The sequence below is a fragment of the Capra hircus genome, chromosome 7 (genome assembly GCF_001704415.2).
Source record: "Capra hircus breed San Clemente chromosome 7, ASM170441v1, whole genome shotgun sequence".
NCBI lineage: Eukaryota > Metazoa > Chordata > Mammalia > Artiodactyla > Bovidae > Capra > Capra hircus.
In genome coordinates this window covers 59875150-59895833 of record NC_030814.1, presented here as the reverse complement: position 1 = coordinate 59895833, position 20684 = coordinate 59875150, and the positions used below count along the sequence as shown (strand labels likewise).

The following is a 20684-nucleotide window of genomic DNA, read 5'->3' as shown; positions in this document are numbered from 1 at the left end:
CCTCGATGTGATTGATTTTCCCAGTTGTAGGTCAAGCCCTAATGTTTGTCTAAAAAAGGCTCAGGAGTTTCTAAAAATTGACACGAAGTAGCGATTAAAACTTAGGTGTAAATTTTTTATTTTAAAATTTTAAGAATTATTTTAAGATTTTGGTTTTAAAAAACTATTCCAGAACTTGACTAATTAATATAAAAGCTTGCTCTTTTTCTGGAAAGTTTTTTAATTGATAAATCTCTCCTTTTCCTTTATAGAGTACCAATAGCCTGTGGTTATTGGTGCCTGTCTAAGGCAGAAACAGGTTAATAGAACAGAGGATTGCCATGGTGAGGGGTGGGATCATAGGTCTTACAAGCTGTTGCCATTGGAATAGCTGCTGGATAAGAAGAGCAAAGAGAAGGAAAATGTCTATAGGTGTCATGGTAAGCAGTAAATGAAAGTTGGAAAGGAGTCTGTTGATAATAGAATCTCAGTAGGATCTTTGATTTCTGAGTGAACTCCGGGAGTTGGTGATGGACAGGGAGGCCTGGTGTGCTGCGATTCATGGGGTCACAAAGAGTCGGACACGACTGAGAAACTGAACTGAACTTAGTGTTAGTCACTCAGTCATGTCCAGCTCTTGGCAGCCCCATGGACTGTAGCTCGCCTCTGTGGGCTACAGAATCTTCTGTCCATGGGATTCTCCAGGCAAGAATACTGGAGTGGATTGCCATTACCTTCTCCAGGGGATCTTTCCAACCCAACGATTGAACCCAGGTCTCCTGCATTGCTACAGATTCTTTACTGTCTGAGCTACAGGGAAGATCCATTGATTTGTAGTATCATTGGTTGTTAATGAAATAGATAATTTTCTGGTCTTTAAAGGTGATCTGTACGTTTTTTTCCCCTTTGGAAATTACTAGGATATTAAATATCTCTCTTTGGTACAGTTACCGATAGGAGAAGAGCTTTTATAGCATATGTGAAAGTGTTTGAACACCTGACTCACACAGTAGTTGGGAAAGGAACAGTAATAGCAAAGAAATACAAACATTTGTGCTTAAAACATTCTTGCTGTGAAAAGGTGTGAAGCAACAGAACGATTTTAATGCTTAACTATGTATCCTTGTGTGGGTTATGATATCCTTGAGAACCACAGTGGAGGAGGGAATTTTATACTGAAGCATCAGGAGACCAAGAAATACTCATAACAGCATTCTTGGTAATGACAGGAAATTAGAAACAGTCTAAATGTTCATCTTCTGAAAGATAAGTATGTATATCATAATGGTATCTATATAACAGTGAAAATGTAGTTTTAATTCATGTGTAAATTAGTTTTAAACAAGAGCAATATATATATATCCAGCCAATTTGTATAAAATTAAGAAAAGTAAAATTAACACTGAAAAGATACATATCTGTTAAGTGGTAGGACTTAAAAACAAGATACTCCATGAGGGAAGGAAGAATCATTGGAAATAGGTATGTAAGGTTTTATTGATGTTGTTTCTGACCTTTGGCATTTATATACATTGATTTGTAAAACACATGATGTGAAGGCCGGGGGCCGAGGGGGGTGTTGGACCTTAAGAGAATTGCTAGTATTAAATGAGGAAAGGAGAGACACATACTAGCTAATAATTACATTTGAACAAGTACTAAGCAGTCTGTATAATGGCTCATAAGATAAACTTTTTCTTAAGGTGTTGGCATATGCCACAAAATAGGTTTAGAGAGGTAGGATGCAACCAATATGAAGGCCATTGAAAACCATACTGTGGACTTCATGTGGTAAATAGTAGGGAATAGTATGTTTTTGAATAGAGTAGAATGAGGAGTGATGTTTTAGGTTTGTAGCCTTTTAAAGCTGACTTCTGACTTGATAACAACCTTCAGATTTTAAATCTGGCTTTGAATAGAATTGGATGAGACATTATAAGTTGATACATGAAATAGTCCAGTACAAAGTGAAAGGTGTTTATGTCTCTAGGTCAGTCCTTTTACTTCGTTTGTTTTCTCATTGGTTGTGAGGATCAGAGTGCATACAGTAGATGATCACTGTGGTGCTTACAATATGCCAGGCCCTGTGAAATGGATGTTATTTTTGTTCCCATTTTACATATGAGGGAATAAACCCAGATGTTAAGTAATTTGCCCAGGTTCATGCAGCTATTTTGCAGAAGAGCTGGTTTTCAAATCCAGGCATTTGGGCTCTTAAAAAAAAAAATCTCAATTTATATCAAAGAGTTGTACAAATGTTTGCGGAAGCCAAGAGAGCAGATCATGAAGCAGAGGGGAATATCATAAGGGTGCAGAATGGTGCCTTGCTTTTAAATAGAGAGGAGAGTTAGCCAAGTAGTGTCATAGGTCAGATCAAGAGTCAAAATGTCAGTTAAATGGAGTAACTTTCTTTCCTGTAGTATGAATTTACTTAAAAGTCAGGAGGGAAAAAACTTAGAAGAAAAATGTTTCAAGTCTGAATAATAGGAATCTTTTCTATGGATTACTATGAAGATTTTTTAGCAACTGAATCTGCTGTTAACCTAAGGATTAAGAAGTGGGTTAGAAGTTTAATCCAGATCAGTAATACATATGAATTGACACCAGTAGTTTTAAAACACTTAAGAATATTCCTTTTTTTCAGTCTTCTTGGGTACTGCACTTTATAGTTTTTCTTTGTTGTGTGGTGAGGCACATTGGTGTATACAAAGTTAATAGAGCTTAATAGAGTTAATTAGTGAACTGTCCCTGCCATCTGTTGGTGACATGATTAGGACATTTTTAATGTATTTGTATTGTTGGTTGCTGTGTATATTTGGCATATTTTCGCATGAATAAGTTAAATCACAAAGGTGTTTGACCTTGATAGAGATGGGAAAATCTCAAAATTTCTTTGACCCACTTGTGTTACAATTCAGAAGCTGTTTTCTAGCTGTTGTATGTTAAATTTTTATGTGAGGTTAAGAGGTTATTATGTCAACGTGTGGCTATTTCTTTCCTACGGATCTCTACATGCCTTTATGATTATACTATCTTAAAATCGGTTGTTTGTAAAAAGTGATTTATTTCACAGTCAGAAAGTATAAAGATCCATATGGTGGTAGTAGATACCTTTAAAACATAGTGTTTTTAAGTTCAGATGCTGAAGGTTTCTTCTATGTCATGTTTTAAAGAACTAAAGTATGCTTATGCTGATTTTACTTCCTGCTAACTAACCCTCTGAAATAATAAATATATAATAGACTAATAGATAATCTTTATTTTACACAGGAAATTTGGATACAGAACACTGTGTTCTCCATTAACTTTGTGTGTGTTTAGTTTAGCTTTCATTTGTTTTCTAAAATGTTTTAGTATTCCATTTCTTCTAATTATTGAAGAAAATAAATAAAGGGTATCAGATTTATGGAATGTGGAGGTTGAATATTAACTGAAGCTTATTTCTTAACCATATGTATTTGTTCAGATGTTGAATGTGAAGCTAACATCTTTAATAGAATTTATATCATGAACTTTGTTCATTGAGAATTTGAATATCAGAGTATAGCTAAATGGCATTTGTGAAGCCTGCTTAGTTGTTTCTTTTCTAATGTTTTCTGATGGGGCAGGGTGGAGGCACTTTTTTTTTGGAAGTGAAAGATTCTATATAAAGTTAAATGAGTAAATCGGCTTTTAACATTACATTTTAGATGAGTTATCTCAAAGGAACTATTTTCAAACTTTATTAACCTCTGAAAACGTAGCTTTATGGAGAAAAAACGTGCAGTAAAAGAAGCTAATCTTTTTTTTAAAAAAAAAAGCACTTTAGTAACTTGGTAAACCTTTCAGTATTGTGATGGTTTCATAGGCAGTAGTTCTCACTTAGAGCCTTTAAAGTGCCTTGTGCATCTTATGTTCATTACCAAAGATAAGATACTAAAGGAACTTTTTCATAAATGTTCTTACATCAGTGCTATCTTGTCGGATTTCTCTTAATTTCTTTGTTCTAACAGAAATTTTTTAAGAGATTTGTTAGATTCAAAAGTTTGACTTAAGTTCTTTTTCAGTACTGCTACTCTCATGTCTTTGTGTGGGACTGAAGTTGAATCTGACTCACAAAAATATGAAAGTTATTCTTAAATTACAAGTTGTCATGGAATTTACATGGTTGTCTTTCTCTTTTTCTTAGTTTTCTGACATCCATTTTCTGTTTTGTCTTAAGGTTATCACCTTTTACCTTTACTTCTCTTAACCTTTCCTTTTTGCAGCTCCACCATTCATATATGTTGCAAAGAAAAGTAATTGAGATCTCTGTAATTCAACAATCATTTCCTTAAAATATCAATGTTAAAAATTTACACATGGTCATAATGCCATAGTATAATTTCCCTAAAGGGAAAGAATAGTTCTTTTGAAAGACTGGCTTTTCGGTGTACGAAGCTTTGACTCCCAAATGAAGGGCAAAGCTGCAATTAATAGTAACTTAGATACTTTGAAATTTTGATTTCAAAAAAACCCTCATAATGGTTTTTTGAGTTGTTTTTTTTTTAACAATGTATGAAAACATAAGAGGGTGCTACAAATGTTTCAGTAGTATTTTAACCGCCATTCTGTATGGTATTTAAAAGTCGTATCAGAGAAACTTTCATCCAATGATGTTTACTTACTCTTGTCTTTATTTTATTAATCTTAAGGTCTAAGTAGTTTACATAATGGATCTCATCTGGAACTAGTTTCTTTGGTGTCTTTTCTCAAGTTCATCTTTCTTGGTGTGCAAAAACATCTGTAATTCCAGTCACCTCTGATAGCATTTCTATGTCTTTTTAACTTTGTTACATCTTTTTTGTAAAATCTAACTTAAGTCTTGCCTGCAACTTTTTTTTATACTTCTTCTACCACTGTTTTCGTCCAGTGTTTCCTTAATCTGTCATTGGTGGAATTGGTCCCATAATTGACTTGTAACTATTAAATATTGCCTGGTTTTTATGTTGATAAAGTTTTCTATTTTAAACTAAGTGTTTAGGTATATGGGTGATCAAACTTATGAGTTAACTGAGCAGCGTCTCTACATAGTAGAATTATGTAGCAAACAATTTAAGACTTATTAAACCTCTGTGTGTAATTGTGATTATAAAATTGTTTCACCAGGGACAGTTATGTACATCATTTAACACTTTATGAGGTCATTCGTAAATGCTTTGTGAATTCTTATATAAAAATTTTTGAGGTAAAATAAAAATGAAAGTAATTTTGTTACTATCACATCTTTGAGGAAACACATCTTGAGGGATTGTATTCACAATTTAAATTTTCTGGATGATGGGGCTATTCTTGTGAAAGAATCTGTGTTTACAGAAATCTATGTAAGGAAGATCTCGTTTTCATTTTCACCTGTTTTGAGCTCTAGAGGTGTTATAGCTCTGAGCATTAAATGAATGTTCACAGCTACTACCTTGGGGAGTTTCACTTCTTTAAATCACCTATACTTCCTGTACTTGTGGTGGTTCTTGGGGAGTCTCCTACTTCTGTACTGACCATATTTGATTCTCCTTACCTTTTAAGATTAGAAATGAAGTAAGCAACTGCCTGATAGAGGATGGAGAATAAGGCAGTTAATTATTTGGCTTAAATTTGTGCAGAAATCTGTAAACTGTAGGAAGTCACTTATTTTTCTTCACATCTGTCTTTACCTCAATTTGATTTTGCTGCATAAAGATCTCAACTATAGTGTTTGATCTTAGATCTTATGCTAGGTACTTGACACTGAAGCTTCGTTACTTGTGATTTTACTTGGTTCTTTCTGATAGTGTTAATAGGTCTCATTTTCTAAAACAATACAACTGATTCATCTTTGACTTGCTGACCTTGATTTTTTTTTTGTTTTTAGTCTTCTGGAACTTAAGCATCATATTATAGGGTGTATTTTTCTTCTAAAAGAAGAGACCCATCTATATTTTTATTGAAATTTTGATATATTCAGACATCTGACCCTTCAATTGAAATGTTTTTAAATTCCGTATGAAATTCCCTTTAATAGTTAAACTTTAGCATGAAAGACTACTTTTTAAGTATATGCAAGCTCTGCATACATCTGAAATCTGTTTAAGTTATGTAATTCCTTGTAAGTTTGAGATCTTAAATGTTTTTTTTTAATCAACATGATGCGTAAGTTTTTTTTTTTTTTTTTCTAAAAAAAAACGGCATCTACTTAAAGGGATTTATGACTAAAATTGCTTATTTTTCTACAGAGTTGTCTGCTGGTTCTCAGCTTGAAGAAGATTCTACAGTCCTTATTGATCCTTTTTCTTGGCGTTACCATTTTTTGAAGCAAAGTTAACCTAGTTTTCTAGTTGAGCTTTCTTTTTGGCCATCTTAACAAAAAAAAAATTTTTTTTTTTTTTTTAAATCTATAAACTAGACAAGAGATAGTTCTACAATGTCCAAGTCATTCCAGCAGTCATCTCTCGGTAGGGACTCGCAGGGTCATGGGCGTGACCTGTCTGCAGCAGGAATAGGCCTTCTTGCTGCTGCTACCCAGTCTTTAAGTATGCCAGCATCTCTTGGAAGGATGAACCAGGGTACTGCACGCCTTGCTAGTTTAATGAATCTTGGAATGAGTTCTTCATTGAATCAACAAGGAGCTCATAGTGCACTGTCTTCTGCTAGTACTTCTTCCCATAATTTGCAGTCTATATTTAACATTGGAAGTAGAGGTCCGCTCCCTTTGTCTTCTCAACACCGTGGAGATGCAGACCAGGCCAGTAACATTTTGGCCAGCTTTGGTCTGTCTGCTAGAGACTTAGATGAACTGAGTCGTTATCCAGAGGACAAGATTACTCCTGAGAATTTGCCCCAAATCCTTCTGCAGCTTAAAAGGAGGAGAACTGAAGAAGGCCCTACATTGAGTTATGGTAGAGATGGCAGATCTGCTACACGGGAGCCACCATACAGAGTACCTAGGGACGATTGGGAAGAAAAAAGGCACTTTAGAAGAGATAGTTTTGATGATCGTGGTCCTAGTCTCAACCCAGTGCTTGATTATGACCATGGAAGTCGTTCTCAAGAATCTGGTTATTATGACAGAATGGATTATGAAGATGACAGATTAAGAGATGGAGAAAGGTGTAGGGATGATTCTTTTTTTGGTGAGACCTCGCATAACTATCATAAATTTGACAGTGAGTATGAGAGAATGGGACGTGGTCCTGGCCCCTTACAAGAGAGATCTCTCTTTGAGAAAAAGAGGGGCGCTCCTCCAAGTAGCAATATTGAAGACTTCCATGGACTCTTACCGAAGGGTTATCCCCATCTGTGCTCTATATGTGATTTGCCAGTTCATTCTAATAAGGTGAGTTAATGCAACAGATACTTCTAATTTCTTTTACGTTGTAGTGCCTATTCTGTATTTACCTATATCTTGTACTCTGAATCTGTAGTCTGATGACATTGAGTTGATCAAGAATTTTTATACTTTTGAGAACACTTACTTTATTTGGAAGGTAATTGTTTTTGAGCATTTTAAACCAGGGCTTTACATTAATATAATCTGCATAGATTACTTCTGGCCACAAAGCTATCATCCACTGGAATTATCTTGGTTTTTGGCATCAATATGTTCTTCTTAATCGTATATTTAAGCAGGTTTTTTTTTGTCTGCTTTGTTGAATTGTTTTAAGTATTTTTTCTGTTTTTTTGCAGTCAATGTGCTCTGCCATTCAGGATGCTAGATAATCAGCTCTCCATCTGTCTTAATTACTGATTCGTATGTAGTAAAGATACATTCTTGAACGATTCTCTTTTTTTCCTTATCTGTGGCTACAGGGAAAGAGTTAATGTAGAGCCCTGGTGTTTGTTTCAGTATATTTCATATTTTAGATTAGTTTATTCTTCTTTTTAATTTCCCTTTAACACAAACTCTCATGCTGTAACTGAAATTTTTCATCATTTTTTTTCTCCTTTTCCACAACTTTCTTAAACATACTTCAAAACTCACTTTTTATTATCCCATATTGCATCTATCCCGTTAGAGACTTGGGAAAATCACCTACTGCAGTATCCTGCTCTGTGTTCCTCATAAGCATATTCTTTTTCTGACTTAGACTTCTGGTTTACTCATTTGAAGAAAAAAAAAAAAACCTGATTCTCCTTTGCTTTAATTATCACATCTGGCAAAATGGGAACTTTTTCAAAATGCCCTTTTAAATATATTGTCCTTTCTCTTTCAACGTTTTCAGTGCTAATCATTCGCATTGTTTTTTTCCCAAAACAAAATATAGTGCAGTTGACTTAAAGTCAGCATTGTAGCAGTCCACTGGCTTGATCTGTAATCTGACCATCCATTTTTCCTGATGTGCTGTACTTAATTGGAACATGTTACTGCCATGAAACTGATTTGATGGTTGCTGTTACAGGGTTTTTTCTTCACAGTAACATCTAGAAGGGTCATTTTCTTTTCATATCTATCCCTTTAAATGCATTTTTAAGTGAGTTGATTTTTGAGTAAACTAAATCATGTAAGTCATTAGAGATTTTGTTTTTAATCTTTTTAAAAGTCTTACCAATCAACCCCTTTTCTGTGTTTAGATCTCAGTATTTTTGTCTCGGATAATTAAGAGACTTCTTATATTGTTTAAATTTAGAGTATTTTGAAAAATATCTTTTTAAGAGTGATTTCTAGCTAAAAATACATGTATATATATCTATAATACAAAAATCTTCTAAAGTAATAGTTTAGGTACACAAGGAATATTTTATTCTTCAATCCATGTCAAAATAACTTCAAATGGTAAATTTACATTCATAGATTAATTTTAATGTAAGACATGGAGCCACAAACTCATAAAAGTTAGGGAATTGTATTTAGTGGATATTTTGGTATTTTCTATTTTTCAAATTTGTTGGATACACTTAGTATATCATGGAATTTAGTTTTTGTTCAGTATTCAACTTGAAGGTTTAGATCTGGTATGAATTGATTTAATGAAAAGATCCATTAAACTCTGGTGACTCCAAATATTTTTTGTTACTTCATGTCTGCTTGCAGAAATGACAGTATGAGAAATATTCTCAAATAGGTTCTCTATAAATTCCACGGAAGATAGCTAGTTACAGTGTCTCAAATGAAAATGATTGTAAGGGACTTAATCTTTGCTACTGGAGTCATCATAAAGTAAAAGCCTCTGTTGGAAGCCTCTTCATCCTGACTTTGAGCAGTAACTTAATGTTGCCACTTACATACAGGAAAACAATTCAGTAAAGGAACACAAAAGGAAATCAAGAAGGACTTGAATCAGAAAAAGTTCCTATTTTTGTATATTATTCTTTTTTGTCCAGATGTTATTACCTTATAGTTCCTGAACAGTTAATAAATAATGATAATAAATGGATCTAAATTGGCCAAAGAACATTTTTGAATATTTGAAACTTTGGATTCAAGAGTAAGGTATCTTACCTAGTAAAGAGATACTTTTACTCTGTAAAACTGCACGTACTCTAACAAATTAAGAAACAGTTACTTTAGAGGCCCTTGATTTTCAAAATTTGTGGTATTTATAAATTGTACCGATTTTAAGAAGTTTTAACACCTGGATTCTCTTAATACAGTTTCCTTAACATAGCTAATGTTTTCTAGGTGTCTTCATTATTGAAAAAATAAATGTTCGCTTTTGGTAGGGATCTTTTTAATTTATAGCTGATACAGAATCACTGAGTTTGGAGAAAATTCTTGTGAAAATAGATAATGAAAAATTTTAAAACATTTAATCCTGCTCTCTGGTATTGCTGCATAACTTGGAAAATCTGTTCTTTTCACTTAGTGGTAACATTAAATAACTTACATGATCAAAACTTCTTCTTAGTAGGAATAGTCTTTTAGGGGAAAAACATCTGTCATTATTTTTGATTATTTTAAGTAACTTTCAGTGATGATGTTACTTTTATTTCTTTCTAGGTCATTTTAGAACATCAAGTTGCTTTTCTGCACAGCCTCAAACTTGCCTCAAAATTCCTTTCACTTAAAGAAAACTGGCCACTACAGCCCTTCCGCTGTCTTGTCACTTGGGTTCATGTTTTTCTTTTTAGTTTTCTAGAAGCCCTTAAGTTATTCTTAACTTCATTTTGCCATTCCACATGTGCTTCTCCAAATTATCCTTTCTTTATATAATTTAGGTATCTCAATGACATTAAGGTGAATGTAGTTTTTCCTGTAGAACTTCTGAATTCAAAAAGTGAATCCTTATTCTTTATTAATCTGAGTGTTGTCTCAATGTAGAATTCAAGGATACAGATTTTTTTAAAAAAACCATTATGGTAGAGCAGATTAGTAGTGGGTGGGTTTGGGAGGTATAACTGATTCTTTGATCTTGATTTTCCTTCTAGTACTTTGTAAGACCAGCCACTTTCAGAAGTTTGACCCCTTAAAGATCATGGGGGATTGGATATAAATAACTTCTGGTCTACTAGATAGTTTTACCATCTCCTATTAATTAGCAGCATGCCTAATAGGGTAACTTTTACTCTCTAAACACACTGTTTCTCAAGGTTATGTTAAATCTGAATACTTTTCATTAAGAAAATTCTTGGTTAACATATTTGTTTAATCCCGCTTCTGAATTTTGTGAACTTTGCCTATGGTGCCTCTTGATTACAGCCATTTTTAAAGTGGCTTCCAACAAGTCAGTGGTCTGTTGCTTTGCAAATAGAAAGTTTTTATACCCCAAACAGTTGGTTATAGAGGCAGCTGGACAGATCTCTTCCAGTTCCTTAACTGTTAGCCATAAAGACAATCTAACTTTGAAAGATAGCTCCCCAAGTTCTTAGAAGTACCATTCTGTTGAAATGTTCCATTTTACCTCATTCGCAGAATTTTAGTTAATTTAGGGCAAAGAAATGTGTGTAAACATTCAGGCTGTAAGTTTTTAAAAATTAGATTCCATTTATAAATTAACTTTTTAAAACTTCAGAATGGTATCTCTTGTAATTTGGTTCCTTTAGTTCAGCTCTAAGTGAGACTCCCTTTTAAGGACTTTCTAATGTTTCAGGTAGTATGAGTCTTGGAAAAGTTGCCTTATTTTGTGAGGATTTGTGAAACAATAATACTTGTAAAGTGGGGATTGTAAAACAAGATAGTTTTATAAGCAGTGTAATAATAGTTGCTTTTCTTCCTTTTTAATTAAAAAGTTTTTTATTATTAGCACTTCTTATGTGCCTGGTAGTGTTCCAATAAACAGGTTACCTTTATTATTCATTTACTTTCCACAAAACCCTAGAAAGATACTGAACCACAGTGTTTTTAAATAACTTGTACCAAGGATTCACATCTAGTAAGTGGTACCTTGGGAATTGAACCTAAGCAGTCTGGCAGCAAAGCCTACTTTTCCTAACTCTTCTTTTTATATTGCCTAAAATGCTGAACATTTACATGTGGATTTTTAAAGAAAGGATAGTTTATTTGAATAAAGTAAAGGAAAAAGTAATCCCTTCAAAATTTAAAATAATCATAAAGCAAATATTGAAGAAATAAAATGTTTTCCTTCCTAAAATTTAGAAATGGACATTCCTGAAATTTACTTCTCTAATTTTGGGAAATATAATGGGAGCTTAGGTTTTTGTTAAATTGGGGAGTGTTTCCTAGAAAAGTCACTCCTGTTGAATTAACTTAGCTTTCTGTGGCTATAGTCCACTTGCAACATACCTCAAAGGCTGGATGAAATTAAAGATACTATTTTAACTAATTATTCATACTTACAGTATATATTTTCTTAAAAAGTGATATAAGCATGGATATTTTATCAGTTCTGTGAAAGCAGTTCTAATAATATGTGAATAAAACTTCAGTTTTGTCTACAGCAGAAATTAATATACCTGCTGATCTCAAAGTCAGTTACTACTCTTCATCTTTATTAACTCTATCTTTTCCCTGTCAGGTCTGTTAGTTTGTTAACCAAGTTACCAGTTTTTCCAAGAATGTGCATGGCGTATTTGAGGGCAGGATGAAGCTACAAGGATTCAGAGAAATGGTTTTAAATAAGTGTGATTAGTGAATGGTCAGGTGTTCAGTTTATGATAATTGCATATAGACATATAGATTAACATCCTAGAGTTTGAATGGTTGCAAAGAAATCTTAGTTTTAGTTTTGTTAATTCTACTAATTTACTTTGCTACAGGAGTGGAGTCAACATATCAATGGAGCAAGTCACAGTCGTCGATGCCAGCTTCTTCTTGAAATGTAGGAGTTTGAAATACCTTTAAAGCATCAGTTAACTGTGTCAGAAACAGCCATTGATTGGTTTTGGGGAATTCATCGTTTACTTGTAATATCCACATTGTTATTACTGAATAGTTGACACTGTCTAGGCAATGCCAGTTACAAACAATGTTTAGGTGTGGAATTGTATATGGACTATTAAGATGGAGTGATAGAGATACTTTGTTATTTAAAATGGAAAGAATTTTTAAGAGACCTAAAGATAGCCATTGATACAATAGAATAGATTCATAAGAGCATTTTCAATAACAATAATATGTGCTCTAAGAATAAAGAAAATATTAATTTTCCTTGAAGAAAAGGGGGAAGTTATACTAGAAGTAACAAGTTTTAAAGCAAAACCCTTCAGGATATATTTTTTGCTTTTGAGACACTTGTGATGGAGTTTAAGCTGCTAGGATAGAATTTGTAAAGAATCTCCCTACCTAAACAACATGAAACCCACCCGTTGTTCACTGGGGTGGCCATTTTCACATACACCATGCTATGGCTATCCTTTCTGTCTAGTGCCAGAACTCAACTCAGCTCTTCGTTGTTAATGTTGGAGGGAAAAAAATATCTGTGGTCAATCTTTGTTTCCCTATATAACCCACATTTCCAGTCCCTCATATAGCACTTCTCTTTGTGAATTAACAAATGTAGGGAATTCCTGGCGGCTCAGTGGTTATGACTCCATGTACTTTTTCAGTGCCGTGGGCCAGGCAGGGTTCAATCTCTGGTCAGGGCACTAAGATCCCACAAGTCCTGTGATCCATCCTGAACCGCTGCCCGCGCCCCAAGAAAAAAACAGATAAGGGACTATTTTAATTGTAATATGCATTACTTAACATTTTTAAGCAGTACAGAGCAAGTCAATTCTCCTTTATTTGGATTAATTTGAAATTTTCCTTTGGAAGTATCTATATGACATGTTTTAAACAGTAATATTTCTAACACTTATACTGCCGTATAACTTTACTAATAAATCTATTTTAAAGGCCAAACAAGGCTACTTTGTGAAAAGAGCAGTTTTATTTTAAAGTTAATTTTCTGGTCTTTTTAAAGCTACCCAGAATGGAATCCTGACACTGATACAGGACACACAATGTAAGTTAAATTTTTTAAGCTGTTGTTTGTAAAGGAGATCAATGTAAGGAATTCAGGTTAAATTTTTCACATTTCATAAACAATATTTTCTTAATTTCTTTATTTAATATGAGTTTGTTAAAAGTCACCATGGGTGAAAGAATTTTTAGAAACTATTTTATGTAGTAATTTTTATTTTTTATCATAGATTTTCCCCTAGTTACTTCATGCATAAATGCCCCCAAATATTGGAATCATAGTCATACAAGGAATGTTTTAGCAGTAAATTTAAGTTATTTTTGATGGACTTCTTTATCATGCTTTGTATTTTATGTTTTCACATTCCCAGGGGTGATCCATTCATGTTGCAGCAGTCTACAAACCCAGCACCAGGAATTCTGGGACCTCCACCCCCATCATTTCATCTTGGGGGACCAGCAGTTGGACCAAGAGGAAATCTGGGTGATTATAAAATTCATGTTACCTTTCCCTAAGAGCTTTTATCATAAAGATTAAATGCAGTGATTTTAGGCAAAAGAAGTGTCATTGAAATGTAACTCAAAGATGACATTTCATGAGAATACGTGATACTCATATGTTACTTGTGATGTCCTTTTGCTGTTGGAGAGATGTCTGTTTGTCAATTAAAATAGTCTGGTAGGGCAAATATACTTAATTTAAGACTAAAAATATACTTTTTCCCCATAAAGGTGCTGGAAATGGAAACCTGCAAGGACCAAGACATATGCAGAAAGGCAGAGTGGTCAGTAATAAAGCTCTTGCTTTTACTATATTGGCTGCATTAACTTTATTAGCTCTTTGGGGAAATGTGATTTGACTTGAATCATTGCTAATTGAATCTGTGTTGTAGTTCTTATTACAGAAAGATTGTTTTAGTTTGAAAACCAACAGGCTTTTATATGTGACTCTGATAAGAGCTAAAACTTTGTTTTTATTATTTCATATTGCTTCTAAAGAAATTTATTTACTAACTTGGTTTTTTCCTAATGAATAGGAAACTAGCCGAGTTGTTCACATCATGGATTTCCAGCGAGGGAAAAACTTGAGATATCAACTATTACAGCTGGTGGAACCATTTGGAGTTATTTCAAATCATCTTATTCTAAATAAAATTAATGAGGTATGAGTTAACTGTGTAGTATTTATTCATCACTAAAGTATATCCTAAAGAGAATATATTATTTTGTATTATAAAAAAGAATGTTAGCTTAATCATCAATGTGGAATGTAATGACAGAAAGGGCCAATAGTTGAACTAATCAGTAATAAATTCTAGTACTAATAGATTGTTGGTAACTTCATAGATTGTTTCTTAAGCAGTTACTTCGTCTTTATTATACTACTGCCACAGTAGCGACTATATAAACATAATTATTTGGGAAAACATTTCAAACTTTTACCTGAATGGTGCCAAATTATTGTTTCAAATTCAGTACATAATAAATGATAGTGTTGGTGTCATGAAAGTAATAAAGTCTGAGATGATCTTTAATAAAATAGGAAATTAGAGATTTTTTTTTCTCTCAGGTTCTTGAAAATGCTTTCTATATTATGATTAAATATTTTTGGAAAGACTTGGGACAGTGTGGAATTGGGTTGATTTTTTGAAATGTAAATATATATTTTTTTCAATTTTAGGCATTTATTGAAATGGCAACCACAGAAGATGCTCAGGCTGCAGTGGATTATTACACAACCACCCCAGCATTAGTATTTGGCAAGCCAGTGAGAGTTCATTTATCCCAGAAGTATAAGAGAATAAAGGTAAATAATCTCTATTTCTCCAGATTTGTATCACCAGTTAGTGTATCATTTTAATATTTACTAACTTACAGCTATTTAAAATTGTTGCTAGTATCTAGGATAATCTTGACTAATAATTATGGCATACTTAACATTTGATTTCCTCTGTTTTTTGTTTTTTTCCCCTCCCGTGTATTAAAGAAACCTGAGGGGAAGCCAGACCAGAAGTTTGATCAAAAACAAGAGCTTGGACGGGTGATACATCTCAGCAACTTACCTCATTCTGGCTATTCTGACAGTGCTGTCCTCAAGCTGGCTGAGCCTTATGGGAAAATAAAGAATTATATACTGATGAGGATGAAAAGTCAGGTAATATACATGTAGAGGTTTTGAAAAAGATTATTTCCCAAAGTGTTTTTTAAATTTTAAGTTTTGTTTTTTAACATCCTAATTTTTAGTGAAGGGGTGGGGGAGTAATTTGGTGGCCAAAGGGGATTGGTTCTTTCTTATCATAAAGTCATAGTAGATATTTAAGAATATTGAGTAAATAAAGTGAAAAGTAAAGATCTTTTTCTCTAGTTTGGCTAGTATTATTTCCGGAATTTGCCTCCAAAGATCTTCCTTTGTGTATAGTTTCCCCCTTTACTTCAAATGGGATTATATTAAAATGTTACTTTCCACTTAACACATGATTCCATTGAGTGAACTGTGATGAATTTAATTTCTTTAATTAATGGATATTAGAGATGCTAGTTCTTTGGCTGTGCCATTAATGCTGCTGTGGATTTTGTGGCATGTGACTGTATGCATATAATTGAAAGATACAATTTCAGAATTGAAGTTGTGAATCCTGATACTTGCTTTCTTTTCTTTGACGGTGCCAAATGCTCTTCAAAAAATAATACTCATATACAATCATACTAGCATTCTAAGAGCTTTATAAACACTGGATATTAGACTTTTCAAATTATGTGAATTTAATTAATTGATGGATTAATTTATTTCATACTTACATTTCATTTTTAAAATTGTAAGTAGGGCATCTTTTCTTTAATCTTTTTGGAGCTTCATGAGTTTGTATCCTTCTAGACTTTTACTTTCTAATAAATTTTTTGTTCTTTTTTTTGTTTGTTTTTCTTGCCCCAGGCCTTTATTGAGATGGAGACCAGAGAAGATGCAATGGCAATGGTTGACCACTGTTTGAAAAAGGCCCTTTGGTTTCAAGGGAGATGTGTAAAAGTTGACCTGTCTGAAAAATACAAAAAATTGGTACTCAGGGTATGTAGTGTTTGATTCAGGTTCTTTATAAAGCTTATTTTCAGCTTTTCAAGGCATGACATTTTTATAAATTTTTACATGCTAAGAATGTAGGATTTAGGAGGTGTGGGGGACAGAGATTCAATCCTTGATCTGGGACGATCCCTTCTGTGCACAACTACTGAGCTGTGCTCTAGCCATGCTCTGTAACAGTGAGAGGTCCAAGCACTTCAACAAAGAGTAGCCCCACTCACTGAAACTGGAGAAAGCCAGAGCACAGCATCATGACCAGAAATAAGTAAATAATTAATACATGTATAGGATTGTTATTGAAAGAGAGTAATCTTTTCTCTTTTTCTTGTCTTCATTAATGCAGAAGTTTTTAAACTGATGTCTGTATAAAGCATCTTTATTTTTGTCTGTTTTACTTAAAGTTTTATTTGTAAAGCTTTAACAAAATTATTATTCACTGCTCTTGAAATGTTGGTTGTAATGAATTAGTAATGTTAGAGCAGCCTACATTCTTGGGTATGGTTTAAATAAGGTTAGTTGATATATAAAGGATGGTCATCGTTTATTAGTTAATTGGGATAATTAAGTATGAAATCTAATACATTTATGTAACTGGTGAAATTTTGTCTTTTAGATTCCCAACAGAGGGATTGACTTACTCAAAAAAGATAAATCCCGGTAATTTCTTTGTGTGTGTGTGTGTGTCTGTATACACTAGTATATTAAACCTTCGTTTTCCAACTCGGTAGAATTAATTCAGGTGTATGTTTTGGTTTCAGGAAAAGATCTTACTCTCCAGATGGCAAAGAATCTCCAAGTGATAAAAAATCCAAAACTGATGGTTCTCAGAAGACTGAAAGTACTGCTGAAGGTAAAGAACAAGAAGAGAAGTCAGGTGAAGATGGTGAAAAAGATACAAAGGATGACCAGGCAGAACAAGAGCCTAACATGCTTCTTGAATCTGAAGATGAGCTTCTTGTAGATGAAGAAGAAGCAGCAGCACTGCTAGAAAGTGGCAGTTCAGTGGGAGATGAAACAGATCTTGCTAATTTAGGGGATGTGGCATCTGATGGGAAAAAAGAACCTTCAGACAAAGCTGTGAAAAAAGATGCAAATGCCAGTGCTTCTGGAGCTGCAAAGAAAAAGCTTAAAAAGGTAAATGAAGGTTTTATGTTGACTTGTTTCAGTAGAAAACTAGATCAGTGTTTCAAATTATTTATCTTAGGGTCACATTTAATAGAATCAGTCACTTACATTAGGAAGAAATAGAAAGGAATCACTAAAAAAATTGAAATCTAAACTCTGCAATACATAGATTGAATAGGACTAAACTGCAATAGGAAAATGTCAATTCACAAAGAGAACTTTTTAGTAACAAAGGAGAAAGACTTAAAGCTGTATATGATTCTGTTTGGTAGTGGTAATGTGTAAATAGTAGTAGGCAGCTTTTATGTATAGTCCAGCTTGTTTTTTTAAACGTGGGGTATGGATTTTACAGAAAGTTAACTGACCTGACCCAGGGGTAACTGACCCAGGACACTTAAAACGTTGTGTCAAAAATGGTAGAACTTGAGGAATTTTCCTATTATAGAAATGTAACCTTGATTAGATACTTCAATAGGTTTTAAAACATTTTTTCTTAGAACACATGTCTCATATTTAAAGTAAGGCAAATAGCAATATAAAAATATATACGTGGTAGAAAAATAGTAAATCAGAAGACCAATGGTATAATTGACTATCTCCATTAAAGATTAGAGCATTACAATGCCTTTAGAACTCCATAAGATAAATGAGTCTTGAAATGAGATTATTATAATCCTCTTTCATTCATTCCTTCTAAGATATACTCAACTACCAGAAAACTTACTATTTACCTCTAGATTTTGATGGCTTGATCAAATAAGTTATCCTTGAGGTTTTCTGGCTGAAATAGATAATAGTTATGTAGTACTACATTTGTGCTCTTAAGAGCTGATAATTATTGAGCATTTATTATGTGCCATCAATTTTCCTAATCTCTTTGTGTGTGCTAATTAACTGATTCTTACAATAACCTTATGCCACAGATGCTTGTTATCCATATTTCATGAATGAGGAAATTGAGTCATGTTAAAATTCAGTAGATTGTGGTCATACTGCTTTTATAAATGGCAGAGCCAAGAATTAAACCTAAGCAGTTACGTTCCAGAGCTTGATTTTTAAACCACAGTGGTATTTTAGACTGTTCTGTAACAAAAAGAGTTGCACCATAAGATACCTTCTTTGAAGGACATCATTCAGCTTATCGATACTTCATGAAATCAGCTCTCTGATTATCTTGAAGCATAATATGTCTCAAAGTATAGAGTATTAATGTCCTCATATTTATTTTCTGCTCTTTGTATAAGGGAAGCCTTGGATTACTTAGGTTTAAAACAAGCTAAGGTTTTTTTTTTTTAGACTAGTAAATTTGGGGGGAGAGAAAGAAAAGTCCCCCCCGCCACCTTTTTTTTTTTTTTTTTTTTGAGAAAATGAAGGCAAAGACGCTATCCCTTTCCCTTCAAGTAAAGCAAATGGAAGGGATACTGCAGGATAATTGTTGCAGAGTAAATTTGTCTTTCTTAACAGCGTCGTTTCCCAGGGAATATGGAAGGTTTTGTCACTCTAGATGAGGTTGGTGATGAGGAAGATTCGGAACTTCAGAAACTTCGTAAATCGGGCATGGCATTTAAATCTGGTGACAAAAATGATGATGGTTTGGTTGAAATTAAGGTGGACAAGATCGAGGAACTTGACCAAGAAAATGAAGCAGCGTTGGAAAATGGAATTAAAAATGAGGAAAATACAGAGCCAGGTGCTGAATCTGCTGAGAATGCCGATGATCCCAACAAAGATACAAGTGAAAATGCAGATGGCCAAAGTGATGAAAACAAGGAGGACTATACAATCCCAGATGAGTATAGAATTGGACCATATCAACCCAATGTTCCTGTTGGTGAGATTTAAGGCTTTGTTGTTCCCCTTCACCCTCCCCAAACTCTTCCTATAAGATTTTTTAAAATTGGTCTTACATAAACTCTGATAACATGAAGTTCTACGCAGAACAATTTGTAAATCTTACTTGAAGCATTCTTTTTTCCTCTTTTTGTTACCATTCCATAATATGTTCTTTTTTCTCCTCATAAAATTTTCTGAGAATTTCACATTGCATTTTGTTTTGTTCACCGTTCTATTTCAACATTTTTAAGAGAACAATTAGGTGTGGGCCCTTAAACATCAATTAAATACAAGCTATTAACGATGTCATGGTTTTTGCTTTGTTTTAGCGTAGGCTATATTGGACATGTCACAACTGTTAACTCATTCAAATTATATTGACAGGAAAAAAAGATTTGAGAACACTATTAAAACCTTCAGTTTACTGAATTTGTAAGAATGTATGTTTGTGTTCTAGGTATAGACTATGTGATACCTAAAACAGGGTTTTACTGTAAGCTGTGTTCACTCTTTTATACAAATGAAGAAGTTGCAAAGAATACTCATTGCAGCAGCCTTCCTCATTATCAGAAATTAAAGGTAAGGCTGAATCTAAAAGAGGAGAGTTCTTTTGTGAAAACTAACAAGTCACGTAAGTTTATGGACCAGTACCATCTGTGGACCCAGCACGCTTTATCCTGATAACATTCTTTATTGATGGGCCTTGAGCAGTTTGATGAACTCTGGAAGCATCTGCTAAACCTCTTTCTAGAATACACTATTAACTAAATGATAATTCAGTAATTTCTAAATTTATAGATTTAAACGTTACAAATTCTGTTGTATAAGAGTTACTTGAGTATTCTCAAATGATTATTAGACTGTAATTTCTCTAATTTGGAAGATACTGGAGGCCTGAAAGTCAAGTGAAATACTATAAAGCCTTTTTCAACTTTATAAAGTGCCATATCCCTTTATACTTAATGATTTTTACATTGACTTTAAATTATTATTTTATTAATAATGACACTTCAGTGAAGTTTTATGACCAAAAGGATATACAGGTAAAAGGAAAAATTAATAAAGCACAACATAATAAAGAATAACAAATTTCTGTTTGGATATTTTGAAGTTTGGTGTTTTAGTTAGTGGCTTAAGGACCAAGTATTGAAATAGATGAGGGAAAACTTGAAAGTAGGAGTTAAAAAAGATAATACTGATTTATAATATAAAGTTGCTAGAGTATTAAGGACAGTGGTTATTTTCAGTGGTAGCAGAAATTTAATATTTTGTCCTTTTGTCTTAGAAGAAGGGGCATTGAATAAATACATGTCATTTAACTAATCTTAAGTTCTTGGGGTAGCAGCAGTTATTCTATGTGCGTATTTTGGTCTTTGTTTTCTC

The 20684-nt window shown here is 33.4% G+C and overlaps 1 protein-coding gene across 10 annotated transcripts in view; it reads left to right on the top strand.

Moving 5' to 3' along the window:
* Positions 1-20684, top strand: part of MATR3 (matrin 3) — a 38541-nt gene that overhangs the window by 15752 nt on the left and 2105 nt on the right. For 3 of the 10 annotated variants that reach the window (XM_018050313.1, XM_005683005.3, XM_018050314.1), the window contains 13 exons: positions 6207-7306; positions 12124-12185; positions 13269-13310; positions 13639-13751; positions 14000-14052; positions 14305-14430; positions 14949-15074; positions 15255-15422; positions 16200-16331; positions 16957-17000; positions 17102-17477; positions 18933-19299; positions 19759-19880. In XM_018050313.1, the coding sequence (XP_017905802.1) occupies positions 6395-7306; positions 12124-12185; positions 13269-13310; positions 13639-13751; positions 14000-14052; positions 14305-14430; positions 14949-15074; positions 15255-15422; positions 16200-16331; positions 16957-17000; positions 17102-17477; positions 18933-19299; positions 19759-19880 (2643 nt within the window). In that variant the 5' untranslated portion in view covers positions 6207-6394. The remainder of the gene's footprint in view (positions 1-6206; positions 7307-12123; positions 12186-13268; positions 13311-13638; positions 13752-13999; positions 14053-14304; positions 14431-14948; positions 15075-15254; positions 15423-16199; positions 16332-16956; positions 17001-17101; positions 17478-18932; positions 19300-19758; positions 19881-20684) is intronic. The other 7 variants (XM_018050315.1, XM_005683007.3, XM_018050316.1 and 4 more) reach the window with 4 other exon arrangements.